The 20,838-nt window shown below is 40.8% G+C and overlaps 1 protein-coding gene across 12 annotated transcripts in view; it reads left to right on the plus strand.

Annotated features, from left to right (window-relative positions):
• Positions 1–20,838, plus strand: part of TACC2 (transforming acidic coiled-coil containing protein 2) — a 127,996-nt gene that overhangs the window by 12,117 nt on the left and 95,041 nt on the right. For all 12 annotated transcript variants that reach the window (XM_039709225.1, XM_039709233.1, XM_039709227.1 and 9 more), the window contains exons 3-4: positions 2,040–2,117; positions 13,152–13,309. In XM_039709225.1, coding sequence (XP_039565159.1) covers positions 2,085–2,117; positions 13,152–13,309 — 191 coding nt within the window. In that variant the 5' untranslated portion in view covers positions 2,040–2,084. The remainder of the gene's footprint in view (positions 1–2,039; positions 2,118–13,151; positions 13,310–20,838) is intronic.

A 20,838-nucleotide genomic window follows, 5' to 3' on the forward strand; every position in this document is an offset into this window, starting at 1 on the left:
GTGCATTTTAATTAAAAAAACTGTAAAAAAAGTATTGTTATCTTTCAACTCAGTATTAGAACTTTGGCCTCTATTAGCAGCTGCTGTCCTTAACAGTCAGTGTGGCTGAGCTGGTGCAGAAATATTGGCAGTCTGTTATGCACTGGAGTGAATTTACTCTAAAATAAATAGGACAACATTATGACATGCATTGGCTAATCTATTGAAGAAATTGTTGAGCAAAATCTGCATTTTGCACAATTGATATGCAGACCCCACCCCAATTAACTAAAGAATTCCATGGGGATTTGGGAGAGTTTCATTCATTCCCCAGTTTATGTTATTACTGCAAGTGCTCGTGAGGGGACAATTCAGAGAGCTCTGAATTTTCAGGTGTTTCCACATGATGTCTGTGGGGACAGAAAAAGATCTGGGAAGAGAAAAGCTCAGCAGGTCAGGGGAACAGAAATGTCACAATATTCACTCTTCAAGAATTGTGCTGGCTGTTGAGGGAAGCACATGACTAGAGTGGAGTTATTCTTTCCCTCCTGTGCATTTAAATCTCAGTCAGCAGCTCTAACAGTGTGAAAATGTTTTATTATATCAATACACACTTAAAATATTATAATCTTAATGTGTTGTCTTGGAAGATTTCACTGGGCTGAGCCTGGGAAGATTTGTGTGTGTGCATTACTCCATGATGGAGTACTTCATACTTGGGGAACAGTGACTTTGAAAATGTTACATCCAGTCTTCAGCATAGCTCAGAACTGTTTTAAAACAGTTCTAAAACTGTTTAACACAGGAGAGGATTTGGCAGCAATCTCAGCAGATAAAACCTCACGTTGCTAGTTAATCACTGAAAGTGCAATCCAGTGATTTCAACAGGAGCAAGTTCAAGCACTGCTGTATCCCCTGAAGACAATCAAGTTTAAACAGAACAGAGCTTAAGAGCACAGCACCAAACTTCCCTCTCCCCAAGCCTCCTGTGAAGAAAAATAATATTTCAAGTTTTAAAAAATGTACTGTAGTCATAAGTAACAAGATTCCTTAAAAACTTGGTTTCCTTGGCGTTCAAAGTGCAATTTCCCTTTTACAGCCTAACTTTAATGGAGTTTTTCTTGACACACACTGCAGAGCAATCCCAAATTCTTTAGGAAAAAAACAAACAACTGAAGAGACTGTAATAATGTGTAATTTTCACCTATTCAGTAATACAATAAATACAATGAATTTCAATGCATGAGCCCCCAAATAAAATGTCTTGGACAAGAATGTCTATAAGTGAATCTCTGGTGTGGATTTTTACTATTGAGTATCCTTTTAAAAAAAAAAATTAGAAATCAACGATGCCTGGGGAGACACTTAGCTCTGGAACTGCTCAGAGATTCTTTTAAAATTAAATAATTAGAACTGAACTAGTATAAAACCAATAGTAATTATGGTAGGCAGATCCTTTTAAGTCTAAAGGAGGTGTTTAGAACACAACATTGTAACAGAATAATGCCTAAGAAAAGCAGGGAATGATGCCAGTGATCAGGAGAAAAAAAATCCATTTACTCTTTCTCTGAGTGCTTTGATTGAAAATTGTTTGTTACAGTGGTAGTCAGGTTTAACACCATGGTTCTGACAATGTGAGCAGGCAGCTCAGTCCAGGAATTTCAATAAAAATGGTTTGAATACAGTTAAAACAGTAAGGTTTTCCTGTGGGCTGTCTGTCCAAAGTGACTTTGGCAAGGAAAATATCTTTCTTTGGCATGTTCAAATGTCATGGGATAATCCAGAAACAGAGTAACAAAGCTCAATTTCAGGGACTGAATTTCCAGAAGACAGCAGAGAGACATGAGGAAATAAAAGCATTAAGAGCTCTTTTCCCCCAGTTTATGAGTTAGAATCATTTTAAGATTGAATGCCAGAAGGGGCAGCTGGCTGGGTGGCTGAGATGACAGCTCCTCAAAATTTCCAGGGTTTTTTATTTGGTTTGGTTTGGTTTGGTTGGTTCTTTTGATTTTTTATGTTTGTTTTTTACAGCACATTAAGAATTTTTTCTTTTCTTCCAGTGATCTTTCTTTCATTGCTGTGTGATCCTGGACATCAGAGTTGAGATGGGCAATGAGAACAGCAGTGCAGAGAATGAGGTGAGTGTGACAGGGCAATTGTTTTTCCTCCCCTCTTAGCCTAGAGCAAACATTTCAGAAACTGCTTCCAGGGGCCACTTACCCCACATTTATCTTCTGCTCCCCATTACACTCATATTTAAGTGTCATTAATTGTAATTGAAAACAACTTGGTGTGTTTTTTTTCCTTTGGCAATGACAGTGCTCCAAAGTATCAGAGCACGGTTTAGGCAGTGAAGTAGTTTAAGAGTTACTACTGGGAAAATAATCACAGCAAATATTTTCTTATACTGTCTCCCTACTTCACATTTAGGGAAGCTTTTACCCTCAAAAATCAACATCAGATTCAGGACTGGGACTTACAACTGGAGTAATGAACCCACAAATGACCTCTGTATCTCTTCTCCGCATCTGTGATCTAGTTGCCACCTGATTATCACAAACTGACAGAGTTTTTATGGGCTGTAGGTGCTAATAAAGGAAGATTAATTCTGTTAGCAGGGCTGGCTCACCCAGCACCCCAGCCTGGGAGCAGGGCAGCGACGGACAGCTCCAGGCACATCCCTGAGCAGAGGGAAGGGCCCAGGGTGGAGTCAGGGTCAGGACAGTGCTCCATGGCATCCCAGGGGATGACACCCCTGGGGAGGCTGAAATGGGGTCCTGGGCCATGGGCAGGGTGGGGAAAGGCCCTGGGAGCTGGGCAGTGCCTGTGGTGGCCTCAGAGCCCGGGCACACAGCAGCTCCTCCTTGCTCAGAAATGACCTTGCACTGTGTCCCCATCCAGGACTTGGCACCCGTGTTCCCAGCGTGTGCTGTTAATGCATGGTGGTGTTTGGGGGTTTATTTTTAGATTTTCAAAAGGAAGGCAGTGAAATGCTCTGGGTACTGGTGTACAATTACATTAGAAGTTACTATGCTGATGCAAGTTGGAATAAAAGTTGTAATTCATTAATTTCAACAATTAAAACATCGGTATATATTTTATTCTCTCCTCCTCCACATGTTTTGGTAGCTGCTAAAATGCAGTAGGATTAATTTTGCTTCCACTTTAGGTATCAGCAGATCTGCTGCACCTTCTGCACTGCCAAGTGGAGCCTCTCAAGGCAATCAGTGTTACAACTATTACAGATTTTTTCATAAATAATTTTTTGAAGAAAAATCTTCCATAGTTCGTGGTGATTCTTAGCAAGTTTTATTGTTAGCCCAATATTTGGTCCCAGCTTTTCTCAAGGTTTGGGAAGAGGGGAATGTGTTAATTTCCATAACTAAGTAATGAGAATTTCTTCTCCACAGTGTACAGCTTGCACTCAGGAAGCTTTTGGAAGTCAAATATATTTGTTCAGGAGTCATCCTGAGGCTGAGAAGACTTTATTTAAAAATGACTGAATTTATCAATAAATGCAGTAAAAAAACCCTCTTCTAAAAGGAAAGGAAGATTCTGGTCTCCTTTTCAGACTATAAAAACCAAAACAGAGGACAACCCAACCCCCTCCGAAGCAAAACAAAATATGCTAAGAATCCAAATTATTTTTAAAAACACTATTAACAGAGAGATAGCAAGAAGTAGCAATAAAACCTGAAATATTTTGATTTTCAGTCAGGAATGCCCAATGTCAATAAAGCCATCCTTATACCACCAAGCCAAGGAGCACAGCAGGTAGTGGATGATGAAGCTGGTTTGCATGGTTTGCACTCAAAATGTTAGCACCAGGCTTGGCTGCTCCTTTTCTTCTGCATTGCTTCTGGCTTTTGGGTTTTGGGACACTGACTGCACATTTGCAAGGTAGATACATTTAAGTTTTCAGCAAGTTGTAAAAGGAAAAAAAAAATCTGGTTTCTTTTAACTTTTTGTCTTTAGTAGCAATCAATGCTTTAGAGAAGCAGCCTGTACTTGACCCCCTTTGCTGGCTGCCTTTCCTTCCAACCCTAACGCCACTGAAATAGCTCAGTTGGGGTTGTTCTTATGCTCAGAACCAGTTGGTCTGAGTTGTTTTTATTTATGTGTTTATCAGAGAACACCCCTGCACGGCTCATGCTCTCAGTGAGTCATTTGGAAGCCTCACACATGGTTTGCATTAAAGCTGGGAGAGCCTGTGCTAACTTTAGAACTCATTTAATGAGTGGGAAGATCTGTGGAATAAATGTGCTACTAGGAAGATTGTAGTAGGCACTTGGAGAAAAAGTAAATACCCAATCTGTCTTGTAGAGACCAGCCTCTGAGGAGAATGCAACCTAAATTTAGTGGCAATGAACAAAGAAAATGCTTGCATAAAACAAGGCTGGGGCCAGCAGTATATATAACACAGTGATTTCACATATACTGATACTAACCATGTTCTGTTTTGCTGTAAAGCACAAAAAATCCAAACTGCTGTGAGATTTTTAGGATTGTGCCCTGCCCTATTGCAGTGGCACAGCTTGTTTGGTTTATGCTGAATTAAACAGAAGCTGGTTTTATGATGCATTTTCCTTGAACAGTGAAACTCCACATGAAGAGAAAGGTCTTTAAATTGAAAAAGAAACATTCTGGAAGAACAGATACTTTGACGCAGTTTGATGCTTGAGGTCCAGCCTTTAGTAGGCCAAATGCAGGTGAAATAATGGAGGTGTTCTTTAATGGGAAGCTGTGGGAAGTGCTGCAGTTTAGGGAACTGCAGGAGGTCTCAGCTGCTGTGCTGCCCATGAAACAGATCTTTCTTAATCCACCCAAAAGAGCTGGGTGTCATGGAGGAATGATATTGTCTTCTTTTCCTTGACTCCTCTGAACAGCCAGATGCCAAAAAATCATCCACAAGCCTTAGTAAAAGGTAAACACTCACTTTTACAGGGCTGATGTAGCTGCACATCCTCAGCCCTACACCTCTGGATAGTTTGGACTCAGATCCATGAAGCCACACTTGGAAATGAGACCAAGCTGAGCAGGACCAACAAATCTGCTCCCTAAAGTGTCAGACACATCAGGCACATGGTCTGTGGGATGCAGAGCGATCCCAGATGTGCCTCAGCCTCATCCATGCTGCTCCAGGGCTTGTGCAGAGAGCTCAGGGACAGCTCCCAAAGTGACTGCACGTTACAGGATTATTATTGACTTCCCTGACTGTATTTTACCTTTATTTTTACGAGAATGATGCCATTACCAGGGCATCTTTGCTCTCATTTTAAAGAGGTGGGTGGAGGACGTTAAAAAAAGAAAGAGTTCTTTATAACTGGAGACATGAGCATAACATTTTGTAAAACTTGAATAGGCTGGATTTTCTAATATGGAATACTTTTGACTCAGGGTTTTAATTCTTGCCATTCAGAGTTCTGAAGAGGAGAACTGTCATATTCCACAGCCTTTCTCACAACTACAGAAAAGTAAAAGTCACCAAGTAATTTTAATGCTCTTTGAAGGTGAAAACTGCTGCTGAATTGAAGTTCTAGTAATGCATCTTCTGCCCCAGAGTTGAAGAGGGAATTTCAAAGTCAGTTAGACATAAGTTATTTCTACATATTTTGCTTTAACCTTTCTTCCTCTTGGTTTTCTGAAATAAGCAAACAAAGCTGGTTATTCCACATCTCTATTATTGTTCATTTCTCTTTAAACATAGACCTTAATGTGTGGTTATCTTTTTGTTCCTGTTTTCTGCTGTGAAATGTGTAAGACAGGCAGCACTTGCCAGAGGGGCCACAGCTTCTCAAGAGTCTGGAGCTGTCTGGAGTTGTCCTGCTGTGATCTTGCTCAGATTTCTCCACTTATTTCCTAGGAACAAATCTGACTGCTGAGCATCCTGTAGCTAATATTCTGCATTATTACTTTTCCCATTTTTCAGCTGATTTCAGTCTCTCTGAACTGGTGGCTCTGGTTAATTGCCGTGATAATTAATCTCCCTTCAGACCCTGGTGCTGCAGGGATGCAGCAGCTCTGTCCCAGCATCCAGGCTCCCTTCCCACACATAGGAACTGGGCAAACCACTCTGAGCTCTGGGGCTCACTCTGGGTGTTTACATACTTTTTCAATACTGCAATAACATCTGTATACATTCCATTGTTCATGGTCAGCTGGGAACAAAAACTCATTCCCAATTTTCTGCACAGAAATTTTGCCTGGAGCATTTTAATGTGATCCTCTGTTACCCTACACAGGCTCTTCTCTGGGTTTGTTGTGTCCACCTGGATTCACAACTTTTACTCCCTGAATTATGATTCTCTTTCATTTTTCCTTCCATTTCATCCAGTGCCTATCAGGATGTTGCTGTCAGTTGGCTCCAGTCTGTTCCTGATGCTTACATAGTCCTGACAGACCTCCAGCCACCACTTTAATTAATTAAGTCTTACTTCCAGTGGTAATTGCTGCTGGTCCAATATTCCATGGCAAATAATGTCAAGTATTTCTTTGAGTTTACTCAAAAAGAACATTCTATGTTTTTAGAGAATTGTATGTCCTTTTATGCAAATGCAGCAAATTCTGGGACGCTTCTCACTGCAATGAATAATTATTATTCACATTATTATTTACATCTTTCCTGTGAGTGAAGGAGAGGGGATGAAAGAAGAAGATTCAAAGTTGTGGCAGAGTTCTTAATTTGAAAGTATACTGAAAAGAAAGTTGGGAGACTGGTCCTTCTCTTCTGAATTAATGGTTAAAGCTTCCTTCACAACTGTAAAGCCATCATCATTTCTCATGGGACATGAATTTATGGGTAGAGATGAAAAGGAGAAATACATTATATTTATAAAGTTCCTCTGTAATTGTTTACTACATTTCTCCATTTAAAAAATAGTGTGAAAATGTTGGGCCTGCATTTTCCAGAGCTCTGAAATGACTAGGCAGGCAAACACTGTTGGCTGGGAAGCATGACAGAGTTTGGGACTCAACTTGAAGATTATTTTTCTATAGTGCTTCATTTGAATCCAACAGCATCTTCTCAAGTCATTTATTACCAGGCTGCTAAGGACCACTCAGCAGAAATCTGATTTAGTTAAAACTATACTGACTGAAGATTGCAAGTTAGAGGATGAAGATTTTCTTCCCAAGTTCATCAACTTTCTCTCTCTCCCCTGCTGTATCTCATACACCTACCATCCTGAAGAAAATAATCCAGGCACTCACCAAACATCAGGAAAGGGACAAAGGAAAACAGCTGCAGCTGAATCTAACTCTGAATTTTCCTTTGCTTGCTGACCACAGATGACATTAGGCAGGGGGAAAGGTGAAGGAGAGCCATGGAGGAGTTACACAGCCATGCTTCATTAACTCCCTGCACATTCCTCCAACACAGCCAACTTCATTAACTCCCTGCACATTCCACAACACAGGTGGTTGAGAAGACACCCATGTTGACATTACAAGAATCTAAAAATAAACAATTTGGTGCCCTCGGTGGACTGGAAGAGTCATAAACACAAGCACTGAAGCCTGAAGGTTTGAATCGTCCCTGCTGAGGCTGTGTGTTCTGTGAAAAAAGCTAAATCAAAGATAAGATGGTGACTATGAATATATAGGTATTCACACACACCCCTACACACACCAGTGTTTATTTTTGTGTTCACAGCCAGAGTCATTTCAGTGGGTGTTTCTCAGGAGGAAAAGCAGCCCTTTATCTCTTAAGAGAAGGTCATGGGTACTTACAATCAAAAGCTGTAAGAATTCTTCAAATACCATTGTTACCATATCACAATTTACTTTGCTTCTTGTATTTGTGAGAAGCAAATTAAATTAAAATGAGAAGTGAATGCCAGCTTTTGCATTCCTGCCCCTTTGAGGGTTTTAATTAGAATAGGTATGAACTTAAAATTCTCCTCCCGTGAGAGAACAAATAAACCACGCCAGAAGCAAGAGCAAATTACACCATTACTGATTAAAGAAAAAAATCTACTGTAATTGCAAAATTCTATACAGAGACTCCCTCAAGGATGGAGTCTGCTCTTCCTATCTGATCATGTCATAATTACATCCAACTGATGGAGCAGTCACAAAGTTTGGGAAGAAAAGCAAGAAGAGGTCATGACAAACATCCCCTGCAAGCTGCTGTACCCCAGCCACTCTCAGAAAGGGGCAGCAATGCACCAAGTTCTTTGCTAAAATCACATTTAGCTTCCTTGAAAGGTGATAAAACTGAGTTTTAGTGTAATTCTTCAGATCTAAAGTGTCACATGGAGCTCAAGCTTGGCTCAATGTATTAGGGAGTAATTTGTTACTCGTCTGTGATGGCTCACTGGTTTTGCTGACCAGTGTTCACTGCTTTTAATGCAAAGTTCCAGCTGTTAAAGCAATATCCACTCACTATCTACTTATTTATTTTGGTACCACTTCTCCAAACAAGGGAGAGACAACGACTCTCCAAAGATATGAAGTTTTAAAACTCTAACTTACAGTTTTAAAACTCTAACTTACTCTAACTTGGCTACTGTTCCTGCAGAACAACAAAAGCCAGAAGAGTGAAAGGGTGGTTTCAAAAAAATCTTTTCAGTCTTCAAAAATTTCAAGAGCCATTTAAAAACCCTGATTTCCCAACCACGTGAACAACCTCTAGCAGCACACTTTATTAAAAGAAGAACTATTCAAACACCTCCCTCCTCCAAATTGTAATGGAAGACATGGAGGAAAAGGAAAGGCAATTTCTGGTTTATTGATTGAGATTTGTAAAGGCTTGCTCCAGCTTCCCCTCCACGAAACCAGAGGAGTTGTTGGCAATGGAAAGTCAATGTAACCCCTCAAAGATCACTGTGAGCTACTTTCCTTCTGCTGTGATAACTCCAGTGCAGCACTGCACATAATCCTTTTGGCTACAGTGTCAATGGAGTTCTCTTCCTTTTTATTTTTTATTTTATTTTCTAGCATCCTGCTCAAAGTCATTGGGAATATAAAGTGATCCTGTAGATTTACTTTGTGTTCTTGCAGACTCCAGTGCTTCTGGAAGGGTTTAATGGAAATTACATTGCATATTTCAGGAGAATCTGTTCTATTCATTTAAATATTGTGCTGCCTTAAAGGAGAAACAATTATGAGCTGTTTAGTTTTCCTCCTGTTGTTTGCATGCTCTCTGTGACAAAGCTGTTGGTTTGTTGTTGGGTTTTTTTAATTAGCCTAGACTTAAAAATGCTGAGAACCTCTGTGTTCTGGTTTTTATTATAATTATTTAAGTCTTCCAGTTAACTAACTCTTTATAATGAGAATCCTTTTCACATAGGAGTATGCTACACTTGAAACAAATATAGAACAAATTTAGCTGCAAGCTTCTGTAGCCAATCACTTCAGAGGCTGTATGTATTGAAACTCAAAAGTAATTTATATAACTGCAGCTTTCTGATGGTACTTGTGAACAAAACACAGTCTTTATAATTGTTTTCACACATGTTAATTAAAAATTTAAAAAGCTTGCTTTGCAAAGCTAGTTCAGCACCTGATTTGCATAACTAGCTTGAATTTTAAAAATTTAATCAAAAAATTGAATTATGTTTTTCTGCTGTCTGCCTTAGATTCACAAAGCATGTTCTTTGGTGATGATTACATGAATACATTAAATGCAGAAAACCAATATATAAAGATTTTCTATATCTTAGCATATTAGTTTTTGACATGTAAATATCTCCATTAAGATTTATTTTAGATTGTTGCTAAAATACTCTTTTGAGCTTCTTTTGAACATATGTGTGTGCTTTAGCCCTACCAGGTATTAGAGCAGCTTTTTGATCACTCAAACAATTGAACAGAAAGAAAGAAATAAAGAGTGTCCACAGTTCAAACTCCTCTGCTCCAACAGGACCTGTGCTGCTAAGATTGTTTTAATACATGTTAAATTTGGTAATGAATGCAAGAACAAGAGTCAGATTTTTCTGTGGCCAAAGTCAGTCACTTAGGGGATCATTTGGATCTTCTTAACTTCTTAAACATTAGTTCCCTAAAAGCACAGAACTATTAAAAAAATAAATAATAATAAAAAAAACCCCAACCAACCAACCAAACAAAAAAAACTCACCAGGCCCCTGATTACAAACAATCTATGGAAAATGTTAAGTTTTATCTTCAAATGTGTGCACATATATACATTTTATCCTCAAATGACCTGGTTTGTTGTGATCTTTCTCTCTTCTGCTGAATCTGCCCCTCCCAGTGTTTTTGTTTGGATATAAAGTCCAAATTTTGGTGTAACAGCTGATAAAATCACTGGGCCATGGGCCCTTCTCTGTGTCGAATATGGAAGCATCCTAATTTTAATGAGATGGGGATGTTCAGGTACAGCAGGCACATAAATGTCCATATTCTGCAGTTCACAGCAAACTTCTACCAAATTATTCTGTCCCAGAGTGTTCCATGACTCGGGGGGTGAATGACAAATTATCCTGACCCCATGTTAAGTTTCAGAATTTCCTCCAAAAGCTGCTTGTAGGTTTTCTCAAATTTGTAGGGCTCTTTAAGCTGTTTTTTGGGTCTGTGCTGGTGAGGAGTTTCCTTCTGTGCCACCCCCGAGCCCCTGAGGCTGATCAGCTCCTGGTTATCCCCTGGCTCCTGGGATTTGTGACTCTGGGTGACAATCCAAAGGGTCCTGGCTCTCAGGGAGTTTTACTGCAGAGATTTGTGTGCATCCCCACCACGCTGTGGCTGCACAGGTCAGCAGAGCAGCACTGCGACCTAAAGAGCCTTTGGGGCTGATCTTGTGGAGGAGAGGCTGATGAGAAGCCATGTGTGGCTACTGAGACTGCACCATGTAAATTAGTTCTTGACTTAAATGCTGTGCATTTTCTGCTTTGGAACATGACAGAGGCTTTAGGAGAAGGAGACAAAATGAGCAGCTCTTCATCTCAGGAGAGATGTGAGGTGTTCCTCCTGCCTGGCACCTGAAGCAGCTGGAGAAATTTGAGGTGGCAGTAATAGAAAGGAGGGGAAAAAAAATGAATAATTAGTTCTCACTGCTCTTGCCAACTGCTGGAGGCGTCTGGACAATTTAATAAATTGGACTAATTTCTTGGGGTTCTCTGTGTGGTTCTCCTGACCCTGCCTGCCCTGCTGGACAGTAAAAGAGATAATTTCTGTCTGCAAGGAGCCTGAAAATGTTTTTTTAATTTGGCTGCTACTGTGAGGCATTTGTTTGTGGCCCAGCTCTGCATCTGACCCACCTGTACCTCTCAAGATGAGACAGGATACAGGGACTGAGTAAGAGCATGGCATGGTGGCTGCCTCACCTGGCTTGGTGGGAATTTACCCACCCACTGATTGGGGGCTTTTCCTGGTAATTCATTTAATAACACATTTTTTCATAGCTGTTTCTCTCTACATACTGAAGTAAACTCTCCACGCAAATTTCCCTTGCAAACAAAAGCAAGGCTGCCCAAAACTCTGCACCAGAATCAGAACAGAGCCCATTAATCTCACTCAGCTCTGTGTTTTTTCCACCCCAGCTGGAGGAAACAAATTTCCTTGTATAATTCTTGATGCTCCAGTAATTTTTTTTTTTTTTGCCATATACTCTGGGTTTGCAGCCAACATATATACTCGGATAAATATTCTAAATGCCAGATGTCAGCACATGCTGGGTAAGTGCTTCATGATCATGAAAGCAAGAGCCCTTGGTCTCTCCCAGAGGAACGTGGTGAGATAAAGGAGAGCAAAGCTGCAGTGAGGGGGCTCCTCCAGGGAAAGGCAGAGGATATGAGAGTTAATCAAATTTGTCTTAAGTATAAAGGAAGTCTTTTTGTATTTTCAGTGTGCCCTGACCTTTTCAGTTGCTCATTACACGGGCTTTGCTTGTCCACTGGGTGTCTCATTCCTGCCTCTGAGCTCCAGCAGCTTTTGGCTGTGTGGGAGCACACCGTGTTCACACAGAGCAGGGTAATTCTCCCAACAACAGCTCTCTGCAATTTATTGACTACTGCAAGAACAAAATAAACATTAAAATGAGTGCAAAAAAAACCAAGAGATGAGTTGGAATTGTGTAGTGTGCTTTTAATCTCTGGTGTGTTATCCTGCAGTGGCTCTGCCATCAGTAAATACACTTATTTGTCATTAGGTTAAGTGTGCCTTAGGCTTCTCACAACTAGAATTAAGAATTAAAAGCACAGTGACTTTATGTTAAGGGTTAATGGGTGAAGCAGCTTTCCTGCTATTGCTTGGTGTGCCAGAGGATTTGAAAAAGGCCTTCATTCAGACTTTTTTGCTTTCCACTTGATTGTTTCCCTCCATTACTCCAGTTCTTTTGCTATGCTCAAAGAACATCTTCAGCTACTCTTCAGGACAGCTTTTTCCAGTTCTTCTTCATGTTCTAAAGATACTTCCTCCAAAAAAAAAATTCAGTGGGAAGGTGCCACTCACTACCTGATGTAACCCTGGTGCTTGCTCAGGACTCTCTTTCTCCCTCCTGCAGAACCAATAATTTCCAATAAAAACAAACCAAAACAAAAAAATCCACTCATGTAAGGCATATCTCCATGGACGGAGATCCCTGGTAATTATTTCCCTTTGAGAAGAGGGGATGCAGCATAGCCACAGATGTGGAATAGCATTTCTAGCTGTCACTAGAGAAACTGCAGCATTTCCTGTCACTGTTATCAGAGAAGGGCAGCCTGGTGAAGAATCAAGCCCTCTGTTTCAATTCAGAGGCATTCTGAACTTTGTTGAAGTGGGAGAAAAGGAATCTGGACTTGGATTCAAGTGCCATTGGCTTTATCTCTAACTTAACTCCAGATATGCTGCTAATGTTATGAGTGTCCAAGTTTATAGCTTGTTTTCATCCTTTTTCATTTTAAACTTGCTTAGCAAGGAAGCATTTGCCAGGCTTGGAAGAAGAGAAGATGATACCCTCCTTGGGTCAGTAAAGGCCCTGGCTGCTTCAGAACAATTGTTGCATTCTTCTCTCCCTCTTCTTTTCCTAGTACTTATTCTTGGCCCAACCACTTCCTTCTGTTTTTGTGCTATTAAGAAAAAAACATGGCTTGGCTTTAGAACCTGCAAGTTCCATCAAAGTAGGGAAATCCACCCCAGAGGTTGTCTGTCTTTGGGCAGAACAAAACTCCTTAGGCTTATGTATCCTCCAAAATAGCAGCAGCTCTTTAAATTGCTCTCTCTTTTCATTCCAGAACACTCCACAAGACTCAGAATTAGGCCAGCCTCCTGGTAATGGCCACAATTCTAAAAGGAGCCCTCAGAAAAAGAGCACAGCAAAGCCTGGAGGTGAGGACACCTCAGATCCTCTTGCTGCTGAGAGCTCATCCCCCAAGACTGCAGGGCCTACAAGGTAAGACATGAAGTTTCTTCCTGGGAAAAGCACTGGAGCCCTGATGCTGTTGATAGCTGGGGGTGAGATCTGTCATCCTGATGGATGATGGTGATGATGGTGATGCATTCCTCAAAATAACCTCACACCACCAGACTGCTCACTGATCACCCAGCTGACTTTCCTGCCTTACTGCAGAACCATAAACCAGGCTCCAGCTGTTGCAGTAACCCTTGACCCAACCTTTCCATGCTTTTTGCTTGCACTAATAAACTCTCATCTGAGGCAGAGCAACATTGAAGAGTCTTTGTTTTAACTTTTGGTCAGCCCTGAAGTGCTCAGGCAGTTGGATCATAGTGGGTCCCTTCCAATATTCTATTCTATTCTATTCTATTCTATTCTATTCTATTCTATTCTATTCTATTCTATTCTATTCCATTCTATCCTATTCCATTCCATTCCATTCCATTCCATTCCATTCCATTCCATTCCATTCCATTGTAGTCCAGTCTATTTTAAAATTATTGACATTTGCAACAGTTTCTGGCAGCTGAGGTCCTAATTTAGGTATTAAATAAGATCATCACTGAGCACACTGGGGAGATTTCAGGGAAATTCAGCCACATGACATAATCTAAAAGGGTTTATGAAAAAAGATTTATGTTTTCTGGAAGGGACAGTTTGGCTGTGCTGTGGAGGTTTTACACAGGAGGATTTTTGCTATTAATTCTATTTCTTCTGACTGCCACTAGCACATCTTAATTATCTACTGAAAATAATGCAGTCTGAGCAAGACTAAGACTGCTAAGTCAATTTACAGTGATAAAGGTATTTAGGCATCAATTTTAAAGTGATGAAAGGTTGCACTTCTTTCCTAGAGATGCATGGCTTGTGTAATCCAGCATCACTCTATTGCTGAGCACCAAGTCTATATATGAAACACCTTTTTCTTGGATTAATTTCTTCTGTCTTTGAGTGCCTCTAATGAGAGAAGCCACAGATGTCATTCCCAGTAGCTAGGAAAAAAATCAAATATTGGAATAATGATGTAAAATTGGATAGGGTGAGATTTTTAATGTGCAGTTTGTTTGTTTGTTATTTCAGTTAACAAATACCACATCTATCCTCTAGTTTTAGTTCCTCTTGATGGTATTGTGCATAATCACTGCATTGTTTGTGTGTAACTATGCTGTCCTACTGAAGGAAATATATTTTTTTTATAAACTAGGAAGCTACCTAAAAAAATTTGTGAGAGCAAAACAGTTATTTTCTGCTATTCTAATCAGTATGCGGGTTATGGGAAGGAGGGAAAAGAAGGGAAATAATGAGTACTGCTAAGTGCTGATATTTACAGCAGCTCTATCATGACCAACACTGCTGCAAACTGGAGTTGTTTGTGGAACTTCTCAATATCAGACAGCATTTGTACCAGAATCCACATGGATTCTGCAAGAGTGGAGGCTCTTACCTTGGGCTTGGAATATTTGTGGCTTGCCTGCAGCAAGTGCAGTCCTGCTTTTTATTTTTTTTTTAAACATTAGCCTCGTAGCTTTATCCTATTCTGTAACTAATTTGCAGTTTTAGAAATGTATTGTTGAAAAATGGCAGAAGGGCAGTTCTGTAGGGGTTCCTTTCCAAAATGTGAGTACCTAGAACACTTAGATTTATGTTAAAGCTGACCAAAACAGCTTTGCACTGCAGCATGCAAAATTGTGACTCGTGGGAGATGAATGTTACACGGATGAGTCAGCTTGAAAGGATTCATAGGATTCTTGTTTCAGGAAATTTGCTAGATGGGCGGGAGCTCAGGCAATTACTTGTTCTTCAGCCTTACTCCTGACAGTACTGGCACATGCCTGTTTTGGGTGCCTTTTAAGTTACATCCTGCCAAAATAGAAACAAAGACAATAAACGGAAAATCTTTGAAGTTGCACATTCCAGCTGTTTATTTTTAACTCGCTCCCCTGTGCTGCTTTGAACGCATCTTTTCCACCCTGAAGTGAACTCTGAGAGCTTTCAGGGCGTGTGACCTGCCACCCTCGGGTGGAGGATCTCTGGGTGGAAAATTACCGCGTTTCCTTTTCCTCTGGGTGGATTTCTTCTGTCCTCCACAAATTCTCACAAGCTGCTTTTAAACGCTTGTCTTCTGGAACTCCAAACGTCTCTGGCTCTAACTTTATAATTGTTTCAGCCCAATTTTTTCTTACTTGTTACTCGCTGCTCCTGTGTGCTGAAAATAAGGTCATTAGTAATTAATACAGAGAATCACTAATTAGCACACAATTAATCTGTGAACTTTCCACATGGAATAAAAATGCTGAAGAGCCAGGACAGTTAGGAAGCCTCAGGCTTTGCAGTGGTGTCCATGAGAGGTGTAACCATGCCCTTCTCCTGGTGCACAGCCTGGGGAATCCCCAGCTGGACAGCCCTATCCCAGAGGCACTCCTTCCAGCAGCCTCAGGAAGAAGCAGATGCATCAATTTAAAGGATAACTCATCAATTTAAAAGACAACACACCCAGAAACAGTTCAGGGGATGCAGAACTCTTTGTGGGTGAACTTGGCTGCTCCCCCAGCCGGAGTGCAGAACACAGATCCTGTGGGACCCACAGAGCCACTGTGGGATGACAAAGCTGCCACACATCCTGTGGGACAGTCTGCCAGTGCCATGCTTCCTGCTGATACTCCAAATGTCTCAGATGGAGACCAGGAGCCACTCCTGCAATGGGAGACCTGGCCCTGCTTGCTGCAGCAGCAGCACAGCTTACCTCTTTCGTGTTGGAATAATTTCCTTTGGTCATACTTAAAATAGTGCAGGGCCTGCGTTTTATTCTGTGTATGGAACAAGGAGGTGAAAAGTGACTGGGGGTGGGGGAGAAGGGGAGGATGGCTCCCCAGAGGATGGTATAGATCATTATTCCCGCTTCCTACTTTTTCCTGAAAGCTTAGATGCACAGGGAGGGTGGGGGAGTCTGGCTGCTGTTAGCAGCCCTTTAGCGATGATGGATTTCTCATGTGCTTGTTTACACTGAAAAGTTCAAAAAGTGAATTCTTCTAAAACTGTCACTTGCTTTGTTTTGTTTTGTTTTTGGAAGGGAATATGGAAATGAATTCCATGTTCCCCACTAACTTTCAGTGCCTCTTAGGGACAGATTAAAATGCAGGATTCCTTAACTCAAGTGCTCCAGCACACCGTGTCCAAATGCGTAAATTCAAACTGTAGGCACTGATCTCTCATGTGTCAGTGGAAAGAGAACAGAAACATTTGGGAGGCAGCTATACATGTGCTGTGGTTGCAGAGCTGGCTGTGCATTTGTTCCCCTCGGTGCTTTCTAAATTCATGCTCAGATTTCAGGCTCCTGGGAATATAATCACTCAGGCTCAGAGTTACATCAGCGTGGATGGCAGCCGTATGTGACCTCTGGGACCCAGAGGCTTTGGCACTTGATGTTTTTCCCTCACAAGTGTGACTGGGTTGGGAGGGCTGTCTGTCCTTTCAATAACTACTGCATGTTTTAGAATGGGAGAAAAGGAATTAGAAGTGGAAATTTTGAATGATCTACAATTTTCTGGTATCTTCATTTCTTGGTATCTTCATTTCTTGTTGTTTATCCAGTACATTTATCATATTTGGGCATCTGTAAACCCCCTTTCCACACACACTCCCACTCAGATAGTAAATGCTAAATGCCAGAGATTTTGTCTGGCTGCTGCTGGTTTTATCTCCTGGCCCTTTGTCTTTGCTGTGGATGGCAAAACAGATGAATGGGAGTTGTGACTTCAAGTGTTAATGGTTGATAAACTGGGTATGGCTCTGAATCTGGAAGCATTTATGGGATGTGCACCAAAAGTCATAGATTTCTTAACATCCTTTATAGCTTCACACCCTAAACACAGAGCAGGCAGTGCTCTCCTAATAAACAGCTTAGTAACTGGGCAGGACTCATAAATTTTTCCAGGAAAATTTAGACTTGACACAATATCTTCTGAGGGTGGAAGAGGTTAACTGCAGCTATTATAAATTAATTGCTAAATTGGCAATGTGCTTCCAAACAAGCAAATTGTCAATAATTGTTTATGCAAAACAAACATTTTTGGCATGTAAAGATTTAAGTCATTATTTGATGTTGTAACTGGAAGTTACAATCAAAATATTCATATGCTCAGTATGTTAGGGCCTTGAAATTTCAAATTCTTAACTTCTAAGATGAGGGAAAAGTTCCCTTTGGTAACTCTTGAGTGCAGTGGGACACCCACATTTCAAGCTACAGATGCACTTATGTCTTTGCATGACTGCATTTTCTCTTTTTTTAACATCATCTGTCACATGCAGCAATTATTCACAGCAAAATGACTTTTTCTGCCCTAAACTCTGCATGAACTATGAGGAACTCAAATGTTCTTCCATGCTTTGTCATTTATATGTTTTGTTTTAAATAGGAAAATTTCCCCTTAATAATATTGAGCTAGGTCAGATAAACCACAAAAGAAATGATACTTTATTGTCTTGCATTTAAAAATACCAACTTTTAGTGCCATAGCTTTATGTTGGTTGTATTAAATGGGTTGTCTAAAAATACATGTTCCCTGAAAGTAATTATTGATTTAATGTAGATTGGGTTTTACTCAGGGGAATTATCCTCAGCATGTGGTGCAATTTCCCAGTGGTGCTATTCTCTTTAAAAAGAGTGGAAGATAATGGGACTAGGTGTGACCTTAAGGGGTCATCCAGTCCATCCTTCTGCCCTAAAGCAGGATCAACGGTGCTTAAGGCATTCCCAACAGATGTTTGTCTAACCCCAGCATGTCTTGCAGACAGAAAAGCAAGATTGCAAATGATGAAAAGGAAGAGGTAGGATATGTTCCCTGAATAGTTTTCCTTGTTAGCTCCATCAGAGGGAGAAATATAAATAGAGATATCCCAGACAGGTCAGTCTGGGCCAATCCTGCTGAATGAAAACTCAGACCTTTCAGTTCTGTTGTGTTCTGAATAAAACACTGAGCAAGCTGCAGCAGCAAGATGATGAATCTGTGCTACCCCACTCTAACAGTGATAGTTTAACTCACTGTCACAGCCTGTGCCAGCACTCTCATTTTAATTCCATTCAGCATACATTAATTACAAACTTGTCCCAATTCTTTCATCTGCTCCTCAGTAAAATGAACAACTTTTCAGCATTTTGGAATACCAGAAAAAATTGTTTTGATTGATTCATAATGCTGAACTTAGTTGATGGGATTGCCATCTCCCTTGAACCTGCTAAGTCACAAGTTTATTACTATGGCTCTTGACAAAGCTGACACCAATATGGCAGTAGATAGTTCATGGGTTTGGATATTGTCACCAAGAATATTTAACCACTTCAGACATGTCTGGAACTGTTTCATATTTAATAGCTGCAAACAGAAGTCCAATGTAACAAAGAAGTCGTGTGTAAAAGCCTTAAGAGAAAATTGAGGCAGATGAAATCTGAAAAATGCAAATATATGATGATGAATGCTCTACATAGTGAACATTACCAGCATTTCCATCCCAGATTTATTACTGTGCATTTACCAGCTCTGTTGACAGATGGGATTAATGATGAGTAAAGAATCGGAGATTAAGGATAAATGATAAGGAGCAATTATAACTGTGGATGGTGTTTTCTACTTCTTCCAGTGCTCAGTTTCACAGAAGGTAGAGGGGCTTTCCCCCCTCAACCCCCACCCAGTTCTGTTCTCCTCCTGATCACTGTATCTCTGACAGGAGCTGGCTTCCAGGGCAAAGAACCCTGGGCACAAAACTGCTAATGAGCAATTCAGTCAGTAAGAAGATAGACCTGCAACACAGCAAAAAGCCTGAATTACAATTGACTCCCACTTCTCCACCCCCTCCCCAGTTCAGTGTTGTGGTTTCTGTCCCTCCTCTTCTAATTAAGCTTCCCTGAGTGCAAAATTAATGTCAATAACAAAGTGTATTCCTTGCTTGGGGAAAACCTCCTGGCGTCTCCCTGCTGTTTGCTCATGCCCTGTCATGCCCTGTGTTGTCAGTGATCCAGCAGACACCAAATATTCTATTGCCATCTCTGCTATTCCCAGTGTCAGTAAATTTCATATGGATAAGTGTTTTCAGTGTGCTAGAGAGAGAAGAATTCCTCTGAGCAAAACCATTTTCTGAATATTTAAATAAGATGTATTGGTGCTATGAATTAAATGTTCAAACCCATGCCAAGTATTGCTGAAACTTGTTTAAACTATATATGAATTGTACATTATATTTTACTTTAGATTTGAGATTTAGCCTTAATACAGGCAAATTTCAATGGCTCTTTAAAGACTAGTTTGTTTTCCACTGCAATGACTCTGAAGAAGGCTTTTAGGACCTAAGACAGACTCTTATTCAGCTTTAGGTGCAGCTGTCCCTAAAGAAATTTGTTGGGCAATTCTCAGAATAAGGAGAGGTCTTGGCCCACCTGGAAGTGCATTTTGTGCATGGCAGCACAGCCCAAGATGCTGTGTTTGCATAAACACAAACCTAATCTGACCCAGAGCTGGTCACTGACTCACTTCTCCATCAAGTGTTTTGTGTGTAAAACTTGGGCAGAGAAGCAGAGAGAGGCTCCTCAGATTTCTGGAGATTACTGAAAATCCAATCTATGCTTGGCTGTACAGGAGGTGCTTTAAGCATCTTTTCTAGCTCCAATCTAAAGGGCACTTGGAATTTCTGAAGTGTAACCTGTCACTGCTAAGCTGTGGCAAAGCTCTGAGCCTCCTCTCCCTGTGCAGCTGTGCACTGACCACCCAGCACCTGGCAGAGTGTTTTCTGTGTCCTGCCTTGCTTGGGGTTCATTATTTTATGTCAAGTAAACACTGCCTACATCCATTTTGAAATAGATGTTTCTGTCCATATTCTCATGCCCAGGCATGGAAGGTGAGTGAGAGAACAAGGTTAACATGGCCTGCAAACCTCAGTGTGGAAAAAACGGAGGTCCACACAGTGAAAAATACTTAAAATAACTTTTCCTTCTTGCAGTTAGTCATCTCTGATTCAGTTTTTTCTATCTCGTTCTTTAATGGGTGGAGAAAGAAATCACACCAAGGGTTATAGCTTGGATGCACTGAAATCAAACACTGCAATGAAATGAGCTCATCATCTGGGTGTGGATGGTGGCACAGCAGCATCCCACACTGGGCAGGGTGAGCCCTCTGACCTTTTGGTGAGAAGCAACTGTGCTGATTAGTTGGAGAAAACATTCAGCAGATGGGCCCTCCTTAATCTTCTGCTACACACTCGGGTACAGCCAGATAACAGCACTTACTGTGTAGCTTTGCCAAAGTAGTCTCTTAGAAGCAGAAACAAAAAGCCTTTCTTTGAGGTGCTGTGGGTTTTCCAGTGTTATTTTTTTCCTGTTTTTCCCCTGTTGCTCCTTTAGTCTGTCAGATGTGTGTCCCCTCTCCCCACACTGAGATTTTGGAGTGTTAAAATGCATGCCATGTGCACGGTGGCTCTCAGGTAAGACTGGGAACATACTTCACAGAGTAACAAGCATTTAAATCACTGTTCATCTG

The sequence above is a fragment of the Passer montanus genome, unplaced genomic scaffold, assembly GCF_014805655.1.
Source record: "Passer montanus isolate IOZ18808 unplaced genomic scaffold, ASM1480565v1 scaffold21, whole genome shotgun sequence".
NCBI lineage: Eukaryota > Metazoa > Chordata > Aves > Passeriformes > Passeridae > Passer > Passer montanus.